The 26,892-nt window shown below is 44.1% G+C and overlaps 1 protein-coding gene across 1 annotated transcript in view; it reads right to left on the bottom strand.

The window, feature by feature from the left end:
- Window positions 1–21,496, bottom strand: part of FNTA (farnesyltransferase, CAAX box, alpha) — a 50,563-nt gene extending 29,067 nt beyond the window's left edge. Inside the window, exons 1-5 of the mRNA XM_044279126.1 lie at window positions 21,281–21,496; window positions 20,962–21,047; window positions 16,305–16,419; window positions 2,623–2,727; window positions 641–767 (exon numbers count right to left, since the gene is read on the bottom strand). Of these exons, the coding sequence (XP_044135061.1) occupies window positions 641–767; window positions 2,623–2,727; window positions 16,305–16,419; window positions 20,962–21,047; window positions 21,281–21,408 (561 nt within the window). The 5' untranslated portion in view covers window positions 21,409–21,496. The remainder of the gene's footprint in view (window positions 1–640; window positions 768–2,622; window positions 2,728–16,304; window positions 16,420–20,961; window positions 21,048–21,280) is intronic.
- Window positions 21,497–26,892: the final 5,396 nt, after the last annotated feature.

A 26,892-nucleotide genomic window follows, 5' to 3' on the forward strand; every position in this document is an offset into this window, starting at 1 on the left:
TTGGAGTTTCTACTCTAGGGGTGCATCAGGGGTCTTCAAATGGGACATGGTGTCAAAAAACAGTCCAGCAAAATCTGCCTTCCAAAAACCGTATGGCATTCCTTTCCTTCTGCGCCCTGCCGTGTGCCCGTACAGCAGTTTACGACCACATATGGGGTGTTTCTGCAAACTGCAGAATAAGGGCCATACATATTGAGTTTTGTTTGGCTGTTAACCCTTGCTCTGTAACTGGAAAAAAATTGATTCAAATGAAAAATCTGCCAAAAAGTGAAATTTTGAAATGTTCTCTCTATTTTCCATAAATTCTTGTGTAACACCTAAAGGGTTAACAAAGTTTGTAAAATCAGTTGTGAATACCTTGAGGGTGTAGTTTGTAAAATGGGGTCATTTTTGGGTGGTTTCTATTATGTAAGCTCACAAAGTGACTTCAGACCTGAACCCTAATATTGCGAGATATTCCATTTAGTGTTCTGTGGGATGTAATGGAAACTCCCAAATCTGCCATTGTTTTTTTGGAGTATCATCTATACAAAGGTCATTGTACAATTAAAAAAAATTAATTAAATAAAAAGACATATTGCCTATTCTGGGCCTCATAAAACTAACTAAATCATTGCTCCAGCTCTGAGTGACAAGGTACCTGAATGACCCACTGCCTGTGCTGCCAAGCATGATAGTTTTTAGAGTCCTGGTTTAAGATATCTGCAACAAAATCAAGTTCTTCTGAAGGATCTTTTAGCAATTCAACAAGGACTCTTCTGTGGTGCCTAAAAGGTGAAAGAATAACCATATATTAAAATCAGGATAAACACCACAGTTTCTCATCATAAGTTTCTAATCTGAGAGCTCCTTAAGCTTCCTAATGGATATATTTTTAGTATGCTATGTACATTAAAAAGGGGTTTACCGCGGCGGTGACCCGTCTCAAACAATGACCGGCTTAGCAGGCAGTCCAAGCTATTTCTGCCATGTGAATCCAGAAACCAGGGAGTGGAGACCAGAGCATCGGCATAGAATCCACAAGGTGGGTAATGATGGGTTTTATGTCAACCCTTTGAAGACTGGGCCATTTTCCATTTTTTACTCCCAGCCTTCCCAGGGCCATAACATTTTATTTTTCCATTCACACAGCCGTATGAGGGCTTCTGCATACAATGTGGTGGGGTAAGCTGGAAAAAAATCCATTTGGAATGAAATTGAAAAAAGAAAGAGCAATTGTGCTAGAGTTTTATGGGGTTTTTATGGCGTTCCTAATGCCCTTCTGGGTCAGTATGAATACCACATTTGTATGCCTTTTCTTGAAATAAAACTTTGGAAAAAATGCTGTATATTCCAATGCAATGCTGCCATCTTTATTCGGTCTGGTAGCCTTTATTAGGTCTGGTTTATTACCACTAAGGAATGCCTTCCCCTTGCTGAGATAGCAGTGCTCCCATGTTTTCCCGCACTCAGATGCCATAGTCACTTTTGATCAGAGCATCTGAGGAGTTAAAGGGAACCTGTCATCAACTTTATGCTGCCCATACTAACGGCAGAACAAAGACAGGCGAGTTGATTTCAGCGGTCTGTCATTTATAAGTTAAAAGTAGGTGGTTGCAGAGAACTAACATCACAATCATTGCAGACTAGGCCTGGAAAAGAGTCCCGGCCACCTGAGAAGAGTCCTGGTTATACATGAATTCCTGCTCTCCTGCCACCCGCTGATGACTGACAGGCTTCTACCTAGTTTTCTCCCTTTCTTTCTAGGAGAGAACTGCCAATCGTCAGCAGATGGGTGGGAGAGCAGGAGATTAGGAATAACCAGGACTCTTCTCGGGTAGATTTGACTCTTTTCAAGGCCTGGGCTGCAAGGATTATGATTCTGGTTCTCAGCAACCACTTACTATTAGCTACTATTTTATACAGCCCTCAGTGAGGTCAGCATAAAGTTGATGACAGGTTCCCTTTAAAGGACTGCGATTAGCGTTATTGCCGATTACAAACACTAATCCCGGGTGTCTGCTGTGTGAAACAGTAGGAACCTGGCAGCTATGGCACACACTCAGCTCCAGAGCGGGCCATCTTTAAAGCGATGACATCTGCAGTATATGTATGGCAGATGTCATCAAGGGGTTATCCCCCTAGATGCCACGGTCAATAGCGAACAAGTGTTCATATACTCATTGCTAATAATTCCCTCAATCCTGGGCCTTTATAAAAGGGCCTTTAGTCCCGTCAACCATACTTGCCACTTTGATATCCATTCAGTTAAATTCTAACCTCCACTAAAGATTTCAGTAGTGTCAGCAGGACTGTACGGCTATTACAGACAAAAAACACAAACATCTGTCATGTGTTTTAGGGTGGGCCGTCATTTGACAGAGTGGTCAAACGGCTTTAGGACCAATGAAGTCAATGAACTGTTATAGGCACTACCAAGATGAAAAAGTAATGCCTGGAGCAAGCCTGTAGTGTAATATCCTGACATTCTTTGTGAATGTAGATTTGCAGATGCGCGGGTACAGTACATTTTTGTATCTCCCTTAACGTTCTGCAATCTAATAATGGACAAGGAATTCTGATATGGTACCCATGACTGTTGTCACTTCCTAGCATCTTCAGCAATTTCAAATTTACACTTACCAGACTTGATAATTTTTTGGCTGGTCCTCAATTATTGCTGTAATGTAGTTCATTTCCTCACGTAGGTCCATTTTCAGTGACTGCAAAAGTACCCTTCTGTAGTGCCTGTGATACAAAGCATAATATGGGCAACAACTGCCATTCATACAAACAAAAATAGTGGCGGGGGAAAAAAAAAAAGGCAACACTATAATGTAACTTTCATTTTGCAAATTAAAGTAAGGCCACATAGGGGAGGTTTCAGGTGCACAGAACCTCCATATGGTCCACAGGACATAATGCTATGCTTCTTGTCGCTTTTCATGCAATTCATCAAGTCTTAAAGAGGACCTCTCACCACCCCTGACATGCCGGTTTTGAAAAGCTTCATGCATTCCCTGTGTAATACCAGTTCTGGAGCATCTATTCTTATGTATGTGTATTGTGCATTCCTTTATTATTTCTATTAGAAGTTATAAATGAATTGCTAGCAGTCTGCAGTAAGGGTGCAGAGGGGTGGTAACCAGTTGGGGATGTGTTACCTGCACAGACTGAAAATGACAGCACTGATTGGATAGAGTGAATCTCTGCAGGCACTACTCCCCCCAACTGGTTACCTCCCCTCTGTACCCTTACTGCAGACTGCTAGCAATTCATTTATAACTTCAAGCAGAGATAATACAGGAATGGCACAACATAGAGCCATAAGAAGAGATGCTCCAGAATTGGTATTACACGGGGAATGCATGAAGCTATTAAAACAGACATGTCAGGGGGCAGTGAAAGGTCCTCTTTAACCACCTCCCGACCGCCTAACGCGCCGATGCGTCCGGGAGGTGGTTGATTTGTTCCTCGTGGACGCATCGGCGCGTCATCTCGCGATACCCGAGATTTCCTGTGAACGCGCGCGCGCTCACAGGAACAGAAGGTAAGCGAGTGGATCTCCAGCCTGCCAGCGGCGATCACTCGCTGGCAGGCTGGAGATGTGATTTTTTTTAACCCCTAAAAGGTATATTAGACGCTGTTTTGATAACCGCGTCTAATATACCTACTACCTGGTCCTCTGGTGGTCCCTTTTGTTAGGATCGACCAGAGGACACAGGTAGGTCAGTGAAGTCGCACCAAACACTACACTACACCCCCCCCCCCACCCGTCACTTATTAACCCCTTATAAACCCCTGATCACCCCCCCTGTCATTGATCACCCCCCCTGTCATTGATCACCCCCCCCTGTCATTGATCACCCCCCCCTGTCATTGATCACCCCCCCCTGTCATTGATCACCCCCCCCTGTCATTGATCACCCCCCCTGTCAGGCTCCGTTCAGACGTCCGTATGATTTTTACGGATCCACAGATACATGGATCGGATCCGCAAAACACATACAGACGTCTGAATGGAGCCTTACAGGGGGGTGATCAATGACAGGCGGGTGATCACCCATATAGATTCTCTGATCACCCCGTCATTGATCACCCCCCTGCAAGGCTCCATTCAGACGTCCGTATGATTTTTACGGATCCATGGATACATGGATCGGATCCGCAAAACACATGCGGACGTCTGAATGGAGCCTTACAGGGGGGTGATCATCCCATATACACTCCCTGATCACCCCCTGTCATTGATCACCCCCCTGTAAGGCTCCATTCAGACGTCCGCATGCGTTTTGCGGATCCGATCCATGTATCCATGGATCCGTAAAAATCATACGGACGTCTGAATGGAGCCTTACCACGGGGGTGATCAATGATGGAGGTGATCAGGGAGTCTATATGGGTGATCACCCCCCTGTCATTGATCACCCCCCCCCCCCCCCCCCCCGTAAGGCTCCATTCAGACATTTTTTTGGCTCAAGTTAGCGGAAATATATATATTTTTTGTTTGTTTTTTCTTACAAAGTCTCATATTCCACTAACTTGTGTCAAAAAATAAAATCTCACATGATCTCACCATACCCCTCACGGAATCCAAATGCGTAAACATTTTTAGACATTTATATTCCAGACTTCTTCTCACGCTTTAGGGCCCCTAAAAAGCCAGGGCAGTATAAATACCCCACATGTGACCCCATTTCGGAAAGAAGACACCCCAAGGTATTCCGTGAGGGGCATATTGAGTCCATGAAAGATTGAAATTTTTGTCCTAAGTTAGCGGAAAGTGAGACTTTGTGAGAGAAAAAAAACAAAAACAAAAACAAAAAAAAAAAAAAAACAATTTCCGCTAACTTATGCAAAAAAAAAATAAATTCGATGAACTCGCCAGGCCCCTCATTGAATACCTTGGGGTGTCTTCTTTCCAAAGTGGGGTATTTATACTGCCCTGGCTTTTTAGGGGCCCTAAAGCGTGAGAAGAAGTCTGGGATCCAAATGTCTAAAAATGCCCTCCTAAAAGGAATTTGGGCACCTTTGCGCATCTAGGCTGCAAAAAAGTGTCACACATCTGGTATCGCCGTACTCAGGAGAAGTTGGGCAATGTGTTTTGGGGTGTCATTTTACATATACCCATACTGGGTGAGAGAAATATCTTGGTCAAATGCCAACTTTGTATAAAAAAAAAAAAAAAAAAAAAAAAAAAAAAAAAAAAAAAAAAGGGAAAAGTTGTCTTTTGCCAAGATATTTCTCTCACCCAGCATGGGTATATGTAAAATGACACCCCAAAACACATTCCCCAACTTCTCCTGAGTACGGCGATACCAGATGTGTCACACTTTTTTGCAGCCAAGGTGGGCAAAGGGGCACATATTCCAAAGTGCACCTTTCGGATTTCACAGGCCATTTTTTACACATTTTGATTGCAAGGTACTTCTCACACATTTGGGCCCCTAAATTGCCAGGGCAGTATAACTACGCCACACGTGACCCCATTTTGGAAAGAAGACACCCCAAGGTATTCCGTGAGGGGCATGGCGAGTTCCTAGAATTTTTTTATTTTTTGTCGCAAGTTAGTGGAATATGAGACTTTGTAAGGAAAAAAAAGAAAAATCATCATTTTCCGCTAACTTGTGACAAAAAATAAAAAATTCTAGGAACTCGCCGTGCCCCTCACGGAATACCTTGGGGTGTCTTCTTTCCAAAATGGGGTCACGTGTGGCGTAGTTATACTGCCCTGGCAATTTAGGGGCCCAAATGTGTGAGAAGTACCTTGCAATCAAAATGTGTAAAAAATGGCCTGTGAAATCCGAAAGGTGCACTTTGGAATATGTGCCCCTTTGCCCACCTTGGCTGCAAAAAAGTGTGACACATCTGGTATCGCCGTACTCAGGAGAAGTTGGGGAATGTGTTTTGGGGTGTCATTTTACATATACCCATGCTGGGTGAGAGAAATATCTTGGCAAAAGACAACTTTTCCCATTTTTTTATACAAAGTTGGCATTTGACCAAGATATTTTTCTCACCCAGCATGGGTATATGTAAAATGACACCCCAAAACACATTCCCCAACTTCTCCTGAGTACGGCGATACCAGATGTGTCACACTTTTTTGCAGCCAAGGTGGGCAAAGGGGCACATATTCCAAAGTGCACCTTTCGGATTTCACAGGCCATTTTTTACACATTTTGATTGCAAGGTACTTCTCACACATTTGGGCCCCTAAATTGCCAGGGCAGTATAACTACGCCACAAGTGACCCCATTTTGGAAAGAAGACACCCCAAGGTATTCCGTGAGGGGCACGGCGAGTTCCTAGAATTTTTTATTTTTTGTCACAAGTTAGCGGAAAATGATGATTTTTCTTTTTTTTCCTTACAAAGTCTCATATTCCACTAACTTGCGACAAAAAATAAAAAAATTCTAGGAACTCGCCATGCCCCTCACGGAATACCTTGGGGTGTCTTCTTTCCAAAATGGGGTCACTTGTGGCGTAGTTATACTGCCCTGGCAATTTAGGGGCCCAAATGTGTGAGAAGTACTTTGCAATCAAAATGTGTAAAAAATGCCCTGCAAAATCCGAAAGGTGCACTTTGGAATATGTGCCCCTTTGCCCACCTTGGCTGCAAAAAAGTGTCACACATCTGGTATCGCCGTACTCAGGAGAAGTTGGGGAATGTGTTTTGGGGTGTCATTTTACATATACCCATGCTGGGTGAGAAAAATATCTTGGTCAAATGCCAACTTTGTATAAAAAAATGGGAAAAGTTGTCTTTTGCCAAGATATTTCTCTCACCCAGCATGGGTATATGTAAAATGACACCCCAAAACACATTCCCCAACTTCTCCTGAGTACGGCAATACCAGATGTGTGACACTTTTTTGATGCCAAGGTGGGCAAAGGGGCACATATTCCAAAGTGCACCTTTCGGATTTTACCGGTCATTTTTTACAGATTTTGATTGCAAAGTACTTCTCACACATATGGGCCCCTAAATTGCCAGGGCAGTATAACTACCCCACAAGTGACCCCATTTTGGAAAGAAGACACCCCAAGGTATTCTGTGAGGGGCATGGCGAGTTCCTAGAATTTTTTATTTTATGTCGCAAGTTAGTGGAATATGAGACTTTGTAAGAAAAAAAAAAAAAAATCATCATCATTTTCCGCTAACTTGTGACAAAAAATAAAAAGTTCTATGAACTCACTATGCCCATCAGCGAATACCTTAGGGTGTCTACTTTCCGAAATGGGGTCATTTGTGGGTTTTTTCTACTGTTTGGGCATTGTAGAACCTCAGGAATCATGACAGGTGCTCAGAAAATCAGAGCTGTTTCAAAAAGCGGAAATTCACATTTTTGTACCATAGTTTGTAAACGCTATAACTTTTACCCAAACCATTTTTTTTTTTTTTTGCCCAAACATTTTTTTTTCATCAAAGACATGTAGAACAATAAATTTGGCGAAAAATTTATATATGGATGTCGTTTTTTTTGCAAAATTTTACAGCTGAAAGTGAAAAATGTCATTTTTTTTGCAAAAAAATTGTTACATTTTGATTAATAACAAAAAAAGTAAAAATGTCAGCAGCAATAAAATACCACCAAATGAAAGCTCCATTAGTGAGAAGAAAAGGAGGTAAAATTCATTTGGGTGGTAAGTTGCATGACCGAGCGATAAACGGTGAAAGGAGTGTAGTGCCGAAGTGTAAAAAGTGCTCTGGTCATGAAGGGGGTTTCTGCTAGCGGGGCTGAAGTGGTTAAAGAGGTCCAACACAATCGTAGAAGCTGTCCCATAGACATCCATTGTAATGCAGTTTTGATGCTGCCTTTCTGCATCAATTTCAGGACTTGTGGGGTAAAATTTGTACAATATAGATGTAGTCAAAACATGTCCTAGATATTTTATCCAGTGTTTTAGAGAGCTCTACAGTCCTTAACCCATATTTTTGTCACTTCTAGACAAGGTGTCTCAAAAGAACCGAGACGCGCTCTACATTTTCACTGTTGCTGCCCACAAAGTAGGACAGGGTGGGACAAGGAGTAAATCAGAAAGTTGGAACCCTTCCCAGCTGCTTGCTTTGAGGCTACATTTTATTACAAGTGTTGCCCCATCTGGACATCCCTGCAGACATGCTCTAATGTCCCTAATCCATAGCATCCATGAGAACACGGCAGCAGGGCTCCAGATGGCGACAAATGGTTGCCAATGCGACTTAGAATTTACAAATGGCGACAAGACTTTTTAGTCTTGTCGCCATTTGCGACTATACCCGCCGCCGCAGCTCTGCCGTTGAATACAGCGGCAGGGCACAGGAGCTGATAGTTCTCTGCCCCGCCGCCAATGTTCTTCACAGCAGCGCAGAGCACAGTGGAGAAGGAGTCCCTCCCCCCTGTGCTGCCGCTGCCAATAAGAAAAGAGTGACGGGAGGAGGAGGGGAGGGGCTGTGGCCAGTGCGCCACCAATGTTTATTATACTGGGGGGGGGGGGGGGGGGGCGGCGCACTGCGCCACCAATAAAGATAACTGACCTGTTAATACAAATACAGGAGGAATCACATAGCCAGCACCCGACCTCTGACAGGGAGCTGCGAATCTCGATCAGCGGCAGTTGAGTTAACCCTTCAGGTGTGGTACCTGAGGGGTTAACTGCCGCTGATCGCAGCTCCCTGTCATAGAGGTCGGGTGCCGGCTATTTGATTCCGGCACCCACCTCCTGTATTTGTATTAACAGGTCAGTTCTCTTCATTGGTGGTGCAGTGGTGCAGTGCGCCCCCCCCCCCCCCAGTATAATAAACGTTGGTGGCACTGCCCCCCCCCCCCAGGTAAAAGAAACGTTGGTGGCACAGTGCGCCCCCCCCCCCCCCCCGTATAAGAAACGTTGGTGGCACAGTGGGAAGTGCCAATGAGGGTTAAAAAAAATTAAAAAAAATTTACTCACCTCCTCCAATTGATCGCGTAGCTGCCGGTCTCCTGTTTCAGGACCTGTGGTGACATCACTGAGCTCATCACATGGTCCATTACCATAGTGATGGATCATGTGATGAGCACAGTGATTTCACCACAGGTCCTGAAGAAAGAACAGGAGACGATCAATTGAAGGAGGTGAGTTAATTATTTTTTAACCCTCATTGGCACTGCCCACTGCGCCACCAATGTTTATTATATTGGGGGGGGGGGGGCGCACTGCGCCACCAATGTTTGTTATACTGGGGTGTTGGGGGGGGGGGGGGGCACACTGCGCCACCAATGTTTATTATACTGGGGTGTATATAATGTTTATTATATTGATCTGCTACTAAGCATTCTGTATTAAAGAATGCTATTATTTTCCCTTATAACCATGTTATAAGGGAAAATAATACAGTGAATAGACTGTCACCTAGCAACCATGCGTGAAAATCGCACCGCATCCGCACTTGCTTGCGATTTTCATGAAGGCCCATTAACTTCTATGGGGCCTGCGTTGCGTGAAAAACGCACAACATAGAGCATGCTGCGATTTTCACATAACGCACAAGTGATGCGTGAAAATCACCGCTCATGTGCACAGCCCCATAGAAGTGAATGGGTCCTGATTTAGTGCGGGTGCATTCCGGTATTTTGAATGCGGGATCTGGCACTAATACATTCCTATGGGGAAAAATGCCGGATCCGGCATTCAGGTAAATCTTCAGTTTTTTTCGCCGGAGATAAAACTGTAGCATGCTGCGGTTTTATCTTTTGCCTGATGCATCCTGAACGGATTCCTCTCCATTCAGAATGCATGGGGATATGCCTGATCAGTTCTTTTCTGGTATAGAGCCCCTAGGACGGAACTCTATGCCGGAAAAGAAAAAAACGAATGTGAAAGTACCCCAAAATATTAAGTTTAAATCCCCCCTTTCACAATTTTACATATAAAATATATAAACAATAAATAAACATTAAATAGCGCTGTCCAAACTATTAAATTATTAAAAAATATCTCCTATGCGGTGAGCATTCGCCATGTCACCTTGTCACCCCAAAAATAGGATAGGACTGTTCTATTATGGGCCAAACGTTTCATAAAATGCGAAATGCAAGCGGCTTTTTTTGGTGTTGAAAGCAAATCAAAATTTTGGTATCAAAACAACCCTACGCCGATCTGATCGGCATAGCGTTGTCACAATACCAAAATTTTGATTCGGTTTTGATTTGGCGACTAAAAATTTGATTTGGCTCCTAAATTTTTCAGTTCAGGAGCCAATGGCTACTAGGTATTTTTTTTAGTCTGGAGCACTGCGAGGACAGTCTTAAAGGAGTTATCCTGGAAATGATTCAAGCTGTGAGGTATGCAGTCAGCGGGTAGGATGCCTCAAGATGGAGATACCTGATCTCCCAGGAGGAAAGGAACAAGGTCAAATAATTTCACCCTTCATAGCAAGGAGCAGTCAATAAGCTTCAGTGGGTAAAATGGTTATTTGCTGAATAAAACAAAAAAAGAAAGATATACCTACTGAAGCTCTTGTGACTGTTCCTCACTCTTAGGCCTCATGCACACGACAGTTTTTTTTTTAAAGGTCCGCAAAAACGGGGTCCGTAGGTCCGTGATCGTTTTTTCGTCCGTGGGTCTTCCTTGTTTTTTGGAGGATCCACGGACATGAAAAATGAAAAAAAAAAAATATCTAAGTCAAGTTTGCCATTGAAATGATAGGAAAAAACAGACACGGATCACGGACGCGGATGACAATCTTGTGTGCATCCGTGATTTTTTTTACAGACTTATTGACTTGAACGGGTCCGTGAACCGTTGGCCGTGAAAAAAATAGGACAGGTCATATTTTTTTTCACGGCCAGGAAACACGGATCACGGATGCGGCTGCCAAAAAAAAAAAAAACGGAAAATGGCACAACGGCCACGGATGCACACAACGGTCGTGTGCATGGGGCCTTAGGAAGAGGCTAAAGCGCTCAAGGCCTCTTCTAACAGCTGATTGGCGGGGGTCCCGGGTGTCGCATTCCTGCAGCTCTGATACTAATGACCTATCCTGAGCACAAGTCATAAATATCATTTCCTGGATAACCCTGCAGTGGTGGACTTGAGGTGACTTTGTACTATATCACATAGTGCCAGATCTGGCAATTCCGGTATTGTTCCTTTGCCAGGACCAAATACCGGAATTGTAAATGCTAGTGTGGACGTGGCCTAGCACTGTATTGCGCTTATGAGGATCTGGCTGCCTCCGTCTTGGTCATGCACCCTAAACACCTGTCCAAGGCTTTATCATTACAGCAAAATATAGCCGAATCCTACATTCTCCATTTTCATTTAGGCTACTTTCACACTGGCGTTTGGTGTGGATCAGTCATGGATCTGTACAAACTCATCAGTTCAGAGAATACAACAATCTGGATCCGTTTGTATTATCTTTAACATAGCCAAAACGCATCCTTCTTAAACGCCATTGAAAGTCAATGGAGGACGGATGCGTTTTCTATTGTGTCATATTGTGTCAGTGAAGACGAATCCGTCCCCATTGACTTACATTGCGTGTCCGGATGGATCCATTTTGGCTCAGTTTCATCAGACAAGCAGTGTTTTGGTGTCCGCCTCCAAAGCGGAATGGAGACAGAATGGAGCCAAACTGATGCATTCTGAGCGGATCCTTATCCATTTAGAATGCATTAAGGGCAAAACTGATCCGTTTTGGACCATTTGTGAGAGCCCTGAAACGGATCTCACAAACAGAACCCAAAACGCCAGTGTGAAAGTAGCCTTAGAGGCCTAGGCCCAAAGAAAATAAAGTCAGTTTTATGTAGGGTCTCATCTAGAACAGATCACATAGCCAGGCCACATGGCCTCTCACAGTTATTAAATATGTGCTAGGAACCTCACATAGTAAATACAGCATTAATGCCATTTTAAATCCATATAGTCAATATTTCCAGTGTGCCACTGGATCTTGTGGTTACAGTACTGGTATGACTCAAGTAATTTCAGTGGACAAAGTCCAAGTTAGGCTGGTTTCACACGGGCGTTGCGGAAAAATGTGCGGGTGCGTTGCGGAAACACCCGCGATTTTTCCGCGCGAGTGCAAAACATTGTAATGCGTTTTGCACTCGTGTGAGAAAAATCGCGCATGTTTGGTACCCAAACCCGAACTTCTTCACAGAAGTTCGGGCTTGGGATTGATGTTCTGAAGATTGTATTATTTTCCCTTATAACATGGTTATAAGGGAAAATAATAGCATTCTGATTACAGAATGCTTAGTATAATAGTGCTGGAAGGGTTAAAAATAATAAAAAAGTTAACTCACCTTATCCCCATGATCGTGTAGATCCCGGTCTGTTCTTTAGCTGTGGCTGAATGACCTTTGGTGATGTCAGATCACATGCTCCAATCACATGGTCCATCACCATGGTGATGGAGCATGTGATCTGACATCACCACAGGTCCTTTAGCCACAGCTAAAGAACAGACCGACCGGGAACTAGGCGATCATTATACTATGCATTCTGTAGTCAGAATGCTATTATTTTCCCTTATAACCATGTTATAAGGGAAAATAATACAGTGAATAGACTGTCACCTAGAACCCATGCGTGGAAATCGCACCGCATCCGCACTTGCTTGCGGATGCTTGCGATTTTCACGCAACCCCATTCATTTCTATGGGGCCTGCGTTACGTGAAAAACGCTGAATATAGAACATGCTGCGATTTTCACGCAACGCATAAGTGATGCGTGAAAATCACCGGTCATGTGAACAGCCCCATAGAAATGAATGGGTCAGGATTCAGTGCGGGTGCAATGCGTTCAACTCACGCATCGCACCCGCGCGGAAATCTCGCCCGTGTGAAAGGGGCCTTAATCATGAAGTTTTATGAGTTTCTCCTCAAGATTTTACAATGCGCTTTGAGGTAGATATCTCTGTCAGATAAAAGACATGTGTAAAACCAATCATCAAAAGAAATAAAAGTCACCAAAAACTTTACAACTAGGGGGGTTTCAAGTGGGCTCAAGATAATGAGATGGAAGGAATAATCATAAAACACATTATACAATACAGCAACCTTTATAATAGATATCTTAGCCAATTGTGGACTGACCATTGACTATAAACGTCCAAACAATACACACGTCTCTGCAAGGACATTACTAAAATAACATTTACATAAAAATAAAGCACCTTGCATCACTGAACAAAAATGCAAAATAATTGACATAACCAAATAGGGGGAAAAAGTTCAGACAATTTACCTTCCTGACCACAGAGGATAAAAGGACTCAAAGTTCATCAAAACAGAACATACAATGAAGAGGAAAGGAGAGATGCTAAAAGTAAAGGGCGAAACGGCGTAGAAAGACAAGCTCTACAAAGGAACACTGGGTTGTATGCAGAGGCTGTGGCGCTTCACCGTTTACCTGCATGCCCTCTACTTTGTAGCAGGAGTGCAGTGTAATTACAACTGCTCCTCCCATTGACAGGATAGACGGCATCCAGTTAATCAGTGAAGAGGACGCAGCACTCACATGAGCGCTGCAGCCTCTTCTAACAACTGATCAAGGGGATGGCAGGAGTCAGACCTGATGCCGATGACCTAATCTTGGGAGGATAGTTCATCCGTATACTAGCACTGCACAACCCCTTTAAAAGAAACCACAGAGAATGTGTTTGGTTGAAGGGTTAAAGCTATTTGCAGCAGTTTGTGTTAAAAGGTTTGTCTAAAATGATAAATTTGTTTTAGAAAAAAGGGGCAGAATTACGGACCCTGCTGGTCTTCATTTGGTGTTCTCGTCCAGTCAATTTCAGCAGCTGTAACCCACCTCTGCCAGTGACTGGCTGAGCGGGCATTCCAGTGTGCCGATACAGGACCAGAAGTGGAGACTATGATGGGCTGACAAGCGCCTGGAGCAGCACTAGATCATTGAAATGAGTAATGCTTATTTTATTTTTTTTACCCATTTTGTACCTTTTCTAAAACAAAACAAAAAAAACCAAACAAACAAACGTTCTACTATGTTCAAGCCATATAAAGTGTTGTGCAGCTTTCACTATGTGACATCCTCAGGATAGGCCATAACAGGCTGATCCAACTCCCTTGTCCCCTGTCCCATCGGCAGAACTACACAGCACCGTCAACTGTGGACAGAGCTTGTTACTACAGTGCTGTAGTAATGACCAACCTCCGGCACACAGTACCTGGTGCTGTGTAGTTCTGGTGCCAACCTCTGGCGATGGAGCTACACTTGAATGGGGGTGTTGGGTGTCGGACCCACGCCAATCAGTTAGAGATGACCTATCTTGAGTATAGGCCATCACTTAATGAAAGCTAACAAACCCCCTTAACTAGTACTTTGGGGGGATAGCTTGCCTCATGGGATGCAGATAGGAGTTAGGCGGTGATGATAAATGCCTGCACATGTGAGGTCCTCTTACTTGGCACAGTTTTTGCCTATATAAACCACCATTGTGTTAAGTTTTCACAAGAGTCTCATTTATCTGATGACCGAGTATGTTTACTGAAACGCGTTGTAAACTTGAGAAGATAAACATTAGTTTACTTCTTGACTAATATAGCCATTTCTCTACTAAAACTACTCAAGAGGGCATGGCCAGTCTGGTTGTAGGGACAGCGGCACCCTGGGTTTTACTACACTCCATGTTGCTTGGGTTGTTGTTCCCCTCCCATAACCTCAATAGTCTTGTAAGTGTCCTCCTGTTTCTCTTTAATCTTTACTTGCTGCTACATACTGTCCTGTGGAGGCGCTCTTTGAATTTTCTTCTCCTAGTGCCCTCTATTCTTCCCTCAGTGATACCAGCTGACTGCTGGAGGTTAGAGAAGTCATGTTCATGATGTTTAGCTGTCACAACTGCAAAAATCAAGAATGTTTTTGGAGTTTTATACTGAAATAATTGGTGTCAAGTACGTGAACGAACATATTTCTTTATAGTCCTTAGTACGTTAAAGTCAACATGACATAAAGGCTTTGCACCTTGGGCCCCTTTCACACGGTCGGGAATTCCATGCGGGTGCAATGCGTAATGTGAACGCATTGCACCCGCACTGAATCCGGAACATTCACTTTAATGGGGCTGTGCAGACGAGCGGTGATTTTCACACATCGCTTGTGCGTTGCATGTTCTATATTCTGAGTTTTTCACGCAACGCAGGCATCATAGAAATGAATGGGTCTGCTTGAAAATCGCTGCAATTTTCACGCATGGTTCTATCTTCATTCAGCAGGACCTGCGCTGACGTCACCGCGCTCAGCATGTGGTGAGTGCAATTACATCATAAAAGGTCCTTTTGCAGGTCCTGAAAGAAGAAGAATGCTATGATTTTCCTTTATTTTCCCTTATAACATGGTTATAATCAAAATGAATAGAACACCTAACCCAAACCCAAACTTCAGTGAGGAAGTCTGGGTACCACATTCAGTTTTTTTCACACTCGTGCGAAAAAAAAAAAAACCTGAACATCAGAACGCAGTCGCAGTCAAAACTGACTGCAATTGCGTGCCTACGTTGTTTTCACGCAATGCACATGCGACGCCCGTGTGAAAGAGGCCATAGTGTTCCCTATAAATCAGACTAAGACCTCTTTCACACGAGAGTGGTGGTTTGGCTCCGGGTGCGTTCAGTGAAACTCGCACCATTTTTCAAGCAAGTTCAGTCAGTTTTGTCTGCAATTGTGTTCAGCTTTTTACGCGCGGGTGCAATGCGTTTTGATGCGTTTTTCACGCTCATGATAAAAAACTGAAGGTTTACAAACAACATCTCTTACCAACCATCAGTGAAAAACGCATTGCATCCGCACTTGCTTGCGGATGCAATGCGTTTTTTCACTGAAGCCCCATTCACTTCTACGGGGCCAGGGCTGCGTGAAAAACGCAGAATACAGAACATGCTGCGTTTTTCAAGCAACACAGAACTGATGCGTGAAAAAAATGCTCATGTACATAGACCCATTGAAATGAATGAGTCAGGATTCAGTGCAGGTGCTATGCGTTCATGTCAAACATTGCACCCGTCCGGAAAACTCGCTTGTGTGAAAGGGGCCTAAGGGCCCTTTCACACGACCGTATTTTTCTTCCCGCATCCATTCCACTATTTTGCAGATAGGCTGCGGACCCATTCATATCAATGTGCGCATCCACACGTCCACTACGCGGCCCTGCAAAAAAAAGATAGAACAATGCATAATAGGCATTTCTATCATAGGGCAGGAGGTTCCGATACGCAAAATGAGTAACTCAAAGTGTTTTTGCAGATCCGCAAACATGGATTCGTCGTGTGAAAGAGCCCTTATTTCCATGGAGTCTGGAAACATAGGAACCTTTGGGTACTGACTTGCGTGTTACTCACCACACTGTGTAGTTAGCAGCGTTTAGTTCAATGGCATCAGTTGTCAGTTTGAAGGCCCTTTCACTCCTCTCATCTCGCTGAAGAACAGCACGAAAGTAGTCATATACATCGCGGACTGGAAAGGTAAAAGTCATTATTCCTGTACTAAACGGACATTTGTCAAACATGTAAAAATCACAGCACTGAACTGGTCCAATATCATCTACAGTTTAGGTGAGAACATTCTTCATAAAACCAGACTGGTGATGACCACTACAAGGGGGCTTCCTACCTTGTACGGTGCTGTTTGCTCGCAGCATTGAAGTGGCTGACTGCTTATAACAGAGTTTTCTCTGATCCTGCTGCTCATCTCCAGAGTTCACATGACTAAAACGTACATCATGGTGCGGAACAGACATATTCAGCAAGGTTAAAAGGGTTTTCTGAGATTTTGATACTGATGTCCTGTCCTCAGGGTCAGTCATCCGGGTCTGATCGGTGGGGGTCCGACACCCAGCTGGTTGAGAAGGCACCGCCGCTCCTGTGAGCACTACAGCCTTCTCTCTGCTTTTCCTAGACTTTGTGACGTCATGTTCATCAGTCAGATGGCCTAGGGGCAGCTCAGCCCCATTCAAGTACGTAGGGACATCGGCGAACATGGCAGCAGTAGAGCTGAACTGGAGTGGATTTCCAGAGTGGTGGACAACTGCAGCCTGGACATCCAGTTTGACATGCAGTACATGGCGACCACAGTGTAGTGCAGCTAGTGTGACGGCTGCAGCGCTGTGTGTAATGCATGCAGGCAGGCAATTATAGCCATGTGATAAAGTACAGGGAAGATACAGTATAGTGGACTGTATTTTATCTATAATAGCCTGATGATATTTAGACTAGTAACGGTTCCTCCGGACCCTCTAACTTCGATTCTCTCCATTGTTTGTTTATATTTTCACACTGCTAGGAGGAGGCTTCTGCCTAGCAGTGTTCCCAGTGATGTCACTGGCACTCATGGGCGGGCTTTAACACTGCTCTGGCAGTTTTACAGCCTAGGGCAGCGTTAAAGCCCGTCAATCAGTGCCGATGACGTCACCAGGCTCACTGCTGGGCGAAAGCATCCGCCTAACAGTCCCTATGGACAGCCATTACGTCACAGGATCTCCTAAAAAACGCCTTTGCCTTGCGCGATTCGGCACAGGACAAAAGAGAATACCGGAGCATCGGATGCTGATCAGAGGAACTGCCTGGGCAAAAATGGGGATATGCCCAGGTTCAGAGCTGAACCCGGACAAATCGCTGCATCCGTAACAACCGACTCTATAAATATATCACATGATCCCTATAAAACACCATAAAAAAATAAAACCTGTGTCAAATAAAGCCAATTTTTGTCACCTTACGTCACAAAAAGTGAAACTCCAAGTGATCAAAAACGCACATGTCCAACAAAATGGTACCAATAAAACAGTCACCTCATCCCGCAAAAAATTAGCTTCTACACATTCTACACAAGAAAATGGCAATAAAAAAAAAAAAAAAAAAAAAAAAAAAAAAAAAAAACACACCACACACCAGCTCTCAGAACTTGGAGACATTAAAACATTTTTTGGTTCCCAAAATTCTATTACTGTGTTAAAGTGAAATAAAAAATAAAAAATAAAAAAAAGTATACATATTAGGTATCTCCGCATCCGTAACAACCAGCTCTAGAAAAATATCACATGACCTAACCCTTTAGATGAACACCGTAAAAAACAGTGCCAAAAAAAGCCACCTTACATCACAAAGTGCAAAACCAAGCGATCAAAAAGGCTTATGCCCCCCAAAATTTGGGAAATCAAACAGACACCTCATTCTGCAAAAAATTAGACCCTAACTAAGGCAATCGGTCAAAAAATAAAAAAAAAACTATGGCTCCCAGACTATGGAGACACTAAAACATAATTTATTTTGTTTTAAAAATGCTATTGTGTAAAACTTTAAATAATTAGGAATATACATATTAGGTATTGCCACGTCTGTAACGATCTGCTCTATAAAAATGTCACATGACCTAATCCCTTAGGTGAACTCTGTAAAAATAAATACCAATTTTTTGGGTCACCTTGCCCCAAAAAAAGTGAAATAACGAAGGATCAAAAAAAATAAAAATTAAAATCATATGTACCCAAAAATGGTACCAATAAAAACGTCATCTCTTCCTGCAAAAAATTAGCCCCTGCACCAGACGATCGGCAAAAAAAAAATAAAAAAAATTGGCATTTAGAAAATGGAGACACAAAAACAATTTTTTTTCAAAAATGCTTTATTATGTAAAACTGCAACAAACATAGAAAGACATATTTGATAGCATTGCGTCCGTAACTACTTAGTATATAAAAATAGCGCATGATCTAACCTGTCAGATGAATGTTGTAAAAAATTAAAACTGTGCCAAAACAGCCATTTTTTTTGGTTACCATGCCTCACAAAAAATGCAATATAGAGCAATTAAAAATCATATGTACCCCAAAATAGTACCAATAAAACTGGCACCTTATTTCCTAGTTTCCAAAATGGGGTCACTTTTTTTTGAGTTTCTACTGTAAGGGTCCATTCACACGTCCGTTGTTTCTTTCCTGATCAGATCTGTTCCGCAAAAAACGGAACAGATCTGGACCAGATCTGTACCCATTCATTTTCAATGGGTCCTGAAAAAAAACAAAAAAAATAATCGGACAGCAAAATGTCATTTTTTTTTTTAGGACCCATTGAAAATGAATGGGTCCAGATCTGTTCCGCAAAAAACAGAACAGATCAGGAAAGAAACAACGGACGTGTGAATGGACCCTAAGGCTGGTTTCACACGGGCGTGACGGATTTGATCCGGATGCGTTCAGTGTGCGTTCAGGGAAAATGCTGCGATTTTGGCACTAAAACAAGTCAGTTTTGTCTGCGATTGCGTTTAGTTGTTCAGTTTTTTCCATGCGGGTGCAATGCGTTTTGATGCGTATTTCACGCGCGTGATAAAAAACTGAAGGTTTACAAACAACGTCTCTTAGCAACCATCAGTGAAAAACGCATCACACCCGCACTTGCTTGCGGATGCAATGCGTTTTTCACGCAGCCCCATTCACTTCTATGGGGCCTGTCATGCGTTACAAACGCAGAATATAGAACATGCTGCGATTTCAAAGCATTGCAGAAGTGATGTGTGAAAAACAACGCTCATGTACACAGCCCCATTGAAATGAATGGTGCCAGATTCAGTGCGGGTGCTATGCGTTCACGTCACGCATGGCACCCGCGCGGAAATCATGCTCGTGTGAAAGGGACCTAAGGGTGCATCAGGGGGGCTTCAAATGGGACATGGCATCTAAAAACCAGTCCAGCAAAATCTGCCTTCCAAAAACCATATGGCGCTCCTTTTCTTCTGCGCTCTGCCGTGTGCCCGTACAGCAGTTTACGACCACATGTGGGGTTTTTCTGTAAACCGCAGAATCAGGGTAATAAATATTGAGTTTTGTTTGGCTGTTAACCAGCGATGTGTTAAAGAAAAAAAAAAAAAAAAAGGGATTAAAAAATTGAAAATCTGCCAAAAAAGTGAAATTTTGAAATCTCCATTTTCCTTTAATTCTTGTGGAACGCCTAAAGGGTAACACAGTTTTTAAAAATCAGTTTTGAGTAACTTGAGGGATGTAGTTTTTAAAATGGGGTCATTTATGGGGGGTTTCCACCATGTAAGCCATACAAAGTGACTTAAGACCTGAACTGGTCCTTAAAAAGTGGGTTTTGGAAATTTTCTTAAAAATTGTAAGAATTGCTTCTAAATTTCTAAGCCTACTAACGGCCTAAAAAAATAAAATTACATTTCCAAAATGATGCCAACATAAAAGTAGACATATGGGGAATGTTAAGTAATAAAATTGTTAAGAGGATTCACTTTCTGTTGCTTTTTTAAAGAGAAATTGAAAATTAGAAAATTGCTAATTTTTCTAAGTTTTTTGTACATTTTTGTATTTTTTTCATAAATAAAAGGTGAAATATATCGACTCAACTTCACCACTAACATGAAGTACAATGTGTCATGAGAAAACAATCTCAGAACGGCTTGTATAAGTAAAAGCGTTCCAAAGTTATTACCACATAAAGTGACATATGTCAGATTCGCAAAATTAGGCCTGGTCAGGAAGGTGGAAATGGCCCGGATGTGAAGTGGTTAAGCCAGACCCCTGTCCTGCTACCTCAATATCAAATCTCAGACAACCCCTTTAAGAGTAAACATAATGGAGGACAATACCACATGTATTAGGCACGGATATGGCACAGATTCTGTCATACACAGTACAGGCAGGGCAGCATGCAGCTAGCAAAGGGTAAAACGCTCTCATGAGGTTATTCCGTTCCTATGATGTGCCGCCATAAGAGCAGAAAACCGGATGTGAACGAGGCCTTACTTAGGATGTCCAGCTATGAGAATTGGACTTCTGCTGAAACTAACTTTTCTGGGATCACCGCCCTATACCTGAAACGTCCACCACTGAAGTATGCCAGACTTGTTTCCGGGTCATCAAAAAGGCCATGACCTTGGTACATTCATCCCAACTGGTCCATGACATCAGGGGCCAAGATATTGGTGCATGCTCATTTTCTTCCCGTAGTGCCCCTCTAATATGTTTGCCCATTATCAACGCCTACTTACACTTTTCACTATAAATGATCTGGACAACTGGGCTTGGGCCATCGTCTTGAGGAACTGGGCTCACATCTTCCCATTCTTTCCGTTCTCTGTGAATAGAGAAGTAAAGAACTGATAAACGTTACCTGGGCACAATCATTTAAAGGAGTGGTCCACCTTCACCACTAGAAACAAATGACTGCAAGGGTGGACCTCCCCTCTAACTGCTCTGCACTTCCCCATACATAACATCCAGCACCACTGTGACCAGAGCACATGGTAAGTATATGCAAGGAGAAAAGGAGTCCGTGCAATGACAGCAGCCAGGTGCGCGGATGGATACCTGTAGGGAATGTAGCGGTCAAACAGCGCCTCATAACCCATCTCACAGTCACCGGCTCCGTCCACCTCGTCCGGGTCTCCTGGCCTCTGCCCGGCGACCTCTCCATCCTCTTCCCCCGGGGACTGCATCCTCACCCAGCCAGCTAGAAGGAAGAGGAAGCTGCGGTATTAGCCTGGGCCGGGGACAAGCCCATACCGTGTCTTCCGTGTGCGCTCAGTTTTGAGGATACAACGGCCACCAGGGGACAACCTCCATTCTATAGTGTGGTCTGCAGCGGTAGCCATTTTGTTGAAGACCAGTACTTATCTGACAGGGATAAAAGCGGTACATGATGCGACGGTATTCGGATATGAGAGGGTCATGTGGTAATAGTGAGGTGACCTAATATTTCTAAGACCAGCCACTGTTTATGCATTTCTACCTGGAGCACATCAGCAAGCAGGGGAGTCTGCAGCAGACTGCTATTATGGCAACCTTTTTTTTTATTTTTGGAATTATGATTTAGGGAATATTCAGGGCAGATGGAATAAGATGTTTAAAACAACTACAATGAATCAGATGTCATGTATGATTTCAGAGTACCTTGGGGAAATGAATGCAGTAATAGACAACTACTCCTCTTTTCCTTTTCACTAGTTTTGATATATCTGTCTCCTTGGTGCATCTACAAATCCACAATCCAACTACGTAAAGTCACTTGAACGGGAGCTGAGCTGCAGTAATCTGGCATGGCCAATATGCAGCCGGGGAGGATGGGAGTGGTAGTGGTTCTAGCAGGAATTTGTGTACTCACCAATCACAGTGGCAGTCCTCACACTGATACCCTCCTAGTGCTGTGCAGTGGCAGGAGGGTGCACCCTTTCTTCCCCCTGGACACTTTATGTTGGGGCGTCCTGGACCTTTCACCACTCCTGACATGCCTGTTTTAGTAGCTTCATGCAGTGTCGGACTGGGGTGCCTAGGGCCCACCAGTAAAATGTATTTTAGGGGCCCACTGTACGGATACATTCAAATATTACCTGCTCACACAGCAGCGAGATGCTACCAGGTGACTGAATAAGGGTGTCCCTGCAGCGACTTTGAGAAGGTAGGTCCTGGGCAGAAGAGGACACTGGTAGCTTTCCTCTATACCTAGAAGTCATCTCAGCTCTGATCATGTCTATAATAATAAACTGGGGAGTTTCTAATAATCTTGTAATGTTATAAATTACTAGAATAGCGCTCTGCTATATGCCTCACTGCATTGGGCTGCGGTATCGCAGCAGGACCGCACCAGCTGTTGCCCGTTTAACTAACTCGCATATAATATAATTGATACAGCGCACGGGGAAAAGTGAAAGGCGGGGGAAGGGGAAAAGTACTGATGTCACCTTACAGAATGTCTTCCCCGCCGTGCCGCACGCTTCTACAGAGCTCGCTTTCCAAACGGCGCTTCTGTGCTAGAGTGCGTATCTTCTTATCACAAGTCCAGGCTCTTACCGCTGGTAGGTAGTTCTTTCAAGTTGACAGCATGCGCCCCGGCCGGTGACACCATGCTGTGGAAATAGCAGCAGGCTATTTGCGCTCTACCAGAGCACTAGTGACGTCACTACTGAAGCTATGGGATGCTGCAGGTGCCAAAAAAAACTCCAACGCATTTCGGACAGACGCTGTCATTCCTCAGGGAGTACTACAGGGCTCTTCTAGTGCTCCCTATTTATGCGCTCCATAGATACTCCTCTTTAACCCCTTCACCTCTCCTTTGTCAGGACTGTAGGGTTTTACCTCTACAGTGCTGCCTTACTCAAACACAAAAAATTCTATCTCAGCATTCAGGCCGTTTGGTATCAAGGAATCCATATTAAAAATCCATTTTGATTCAACTCTAGACATTTCTTTTACAAAATCTCCACCCCTTTTGTTCTTCTTAACCATTTCCACTCCACAAAAATTCGAGCCAATAAAATTCCCATTATGTTTTTCTCTGTAGTGGCGTGACAAAGGGTGTCCTTCATATTTTCGCTGTATATTATATAAATGCTCCCCTATTCTTTTTCAGTTGTCTCTTTGTACGGCCAACATACACTTTGTTGCAAGGACAGATTATTACATATATTATAGCGCTACTGTTGCAGGTTATACATTGCCTAATGTCCTGCCTATATAAACCTGCTGTGCCTTATACTTGTGTTTTCATTTTATTGTCCCGTGATTTCTTACATCCCATGCATTTTTTACAAGGGAAGAAACCACATAATTGACCTTATGCGTTCTAATAATCTATCAAGTTTTTTATATGAACATAGGCTAGTTTAGGTGCTGTACATTGAATATATATATATATGTAGTGCAGGGGGTGGGAGAATAGGGGCCCACCGGGGATTCCCCTCTAACCCTGTGGTCTAGTACGAGCCTGGCTTCATGCATTCCCCATGTTATAACAATTCTGGAGCATCTATTCTTATGGGTCTATGTTGTGTCATTCCTGATAAAAGGTATAAGGCCATTTTCACACTTGCGTTCTGGGCTCCACTTGTGAGTTCTGTTTGAAGGATCTCACAAGCACCCCTGAACGGATCCGTACAGCCCCAATGCATTCTGAGTGGATGCGGATCCGCTCAGAATGCCTCAGTCTGGCACCGTTTGGCCTCCGTTCCGCTCAGCAGGTGGACACCCGAACACAGCTTGCAGCGTTCGGGTGTCCGCCTGCCCATACGGAGCCAAACGGATCTGTCCAGATTTACAATGCAAGTCAATGGGGACGGATCAGTTTGACGTTGACACAATATGGTGCAATTGCAAACGGATCCGTCCCCCATTGACTTTTAATGAAAAGTCAGGAGTCCCTATTAATATACCATCAGATCGGAGTTTTCTCCAATCCGATGGTATATTTTAACTTGAAGCGTCCCCATCATTATGGGAACGCCTCTATGTTAGAATATACCATCGGATTTGAGTTACATCGTGAAACTCAGATCCGACAGTAGGCGTTCCCATGGTGATGGGGACGCTTCAAGTTAGAATATACTAAAAGAACTGTGTACATGACTGCCCCCTGCTGCCAGTGTGGGCAGCCCCCATCCCCCCTGTTTTTAACTCATTAGTGGCCAGTGCGGGCGGCCCCCCTCCCCCCCCCGTTTTTTAACTGCTACTGGTAAGTGACAGGTCTGTGCGGCACATTGCTTAATGATCTGTCACTTACCAGTAGGAGGAGCTCCTGGTCGGTCACAGACAGCGCAGCAGGTAAGTATGATGCTTCTAATATTGCTAAGTAACCATGGCAACCAGGACTGCAGTAGCGTCCTGGTTGCCATGGTTACCGATCGGAGTCCCAGCTATTAAACTGGGACTCCATTCGGAACTCTCCGCTGCCACCAATGATGGGGGGGGGGGGCATTTTAATTAGGGGGGGGGGGAGGGGGGCCGCCCGCACTGGCCACCAATGAGTTAAAAACAGGGGGGGGGGGGGGGGGCCAGCCGCACTGGCCACCAATGAGTTAAAAACAGGGGGGGGGGGGGCAGCAGTCATGTACACAGTTCTTTTAGTATATTCTAACTTGAAATGTCCCCATCACCATGGGAAAGCCTCTGTGTTAGAATATACTGTCGGATCTGAGTTTTCACGAAGTGAAAAATCAGATCTGAAAAAAAGTTATGCAAACGGATCCGTTCTGTACAGACACCAGACGGATCCGCTCCAAACGCAAGTGTGAAAGTAGCCTAAATGGATTGCTAGCAGTCTGCAGTAAGGGTACAGAGGAGTGTTCCCAGTTGGGGGGGTGTACCTGCACAGACTCTATCCAATTAGTGCTGCCATTGTCAGACAGGTACACACTCCCAACTTAGTACCACCCCTCTGTACCCAGTGGCGTACCGCCAATATAGGCAGGGCACACCACTGCTATGGGGCTTGTGGCACAGGGGGGGCCCGGAGCGCACAGAAGGCCCCGCCCCTGCAACTGCGCTCACTGCAGGCTCAGCTTGAAGCCCCCCGAATTCTCACTGAATTTGCGCACTCCCTTGGCTCGTACGCCTGCACAGCACAACACATTGGGCCAATCAGCATTAGGAGTGTGCAAAGATCCTGCTGCTGATTGGCCCAGTGTATCGCTCGCAGGCAGCAGTCGTGCACCCAGCGTGGCAGAAGTTGAGAAAGACTTGTGCTGCCCGCCCATCTCATCAGTGTCGCCAGCCAAACCATCATCCCGCAGCCAGTCTGGACCTGTGCCACTGCCAGCCCGCCTACACAGCAAGACTGCCCCAGCCCCTAGTGACTATCTTTTTAATTTAATTTCTGTACTAATAACAGTCTCTCTTATTGGCACTGGCGTACTTAGAAATGACTGGGCCCCACAAGAAAATTTTTGAATGGGCCCCGCCAGTTGTCCGTCACCTCTGACCGGCAGAAACCCTTGACTTCTTCCCTAATACAGTCCAATTATCGTCCAATAGACAGTGTCAAAATATCATACTACAGTATACATATATTTCCATGACTTGTCTATTGGACAATAATTGGACTGTATTAGGTAAGAAGTCAAGTGTCTCTGCTGGTCAGAGGTGCCGGACAACTGGGGGGGCCCAATCACCCAATCAAAAATTTCCTGTGGGGCCCAGTCATTTCTAATTACGCCAGTGTCCCTAACATTTTTGGTAGGTCATGTATACATTTCTTTATTGGCAAATAAGGGGGGGGGGGGGGGGGGCCCAATTCAGATTCTTGCTATGGGGCCAAATTATTTCTATGTACGCCCCTGTCTGTACCCTTACTGCAGACTGCTAGCAATTCATTCATAACTTCTGGTCGAAATAACACAGGAATGCACAACATAGAGCCATAAGAATAGATGCTCCAGAATTGGTATTACATGGGGAATGCATGAAGCTATTAAAACAGACATGTCAGGGGGCAGTGAAAGGTCCTATTTAAGTGTTTTAGCAGGGTGCGTGGCATAAGGTAATGGAGTCAATGAGCACGCCAGTTGTAGTGAATAAATGTCTCTTTAATCAAGTACATCCAACAGTAACAAGACAGTCCAAGCAAATTCTTCCTCAATAGATAGCAGCTTTGATGGGGTTTGTGGTACTCTTCTCTTTCTAAAGCAGGGGTGCTCAACCTTTTCTGGTTGGGGGCCACATTGTCAGCCTGAACCAATTCCAAGGGCTGAAAATAAAACTTAAAAAGGGGTATTACCAACTGAAATACTATTTGTATGGAATATTGAACATACAGTATATATCATAAATGTCTAGAGACTACATGAAAGATACATGTGAGCAGCCACAAGACATAGACATACATGTCTGTTACCAGATGGTTGGGGGCCGCACAGAATGGTATCGAGGGCCGCAGGTTGTGCACCCCCTGTTGTAAAGTATCTCTGCAGAATCTTAGGCTAGCAATGAGGTTCTTGGTGGATGCTCTGTAATTTCCAGGCTAAGACGTACAGGGATAACATACAGCCGGCCATCCATCTCAAAGTGTGGAAGGATACACTGGTAATATCCCCTCACAGCGACAGTCTCTATGAGCCTTCAACGTGCACAGTCATTTGTTGACTGACTCCAATGCATGGCCTTGCAAATTCTGAACCTTCTAAGCCAGGGGTGCACAACCGTTTTTTGTCTGG

This window comes from Bufo gargarizans, chromosome 1, assembly GCF_014858855.1.
Source record: "Bufo gargarizans isolate SCDJY-AF-19 chromosome 1, ASM1485885v1, whole genome shotgun sequence".
Classification (NCBI taxonomy): domain Eukaryota; kingdom Metazoa; phylum Chordata; class Amphibia; order Anura; family Bufonidae; genus Bufo; species Bufo gargarizans.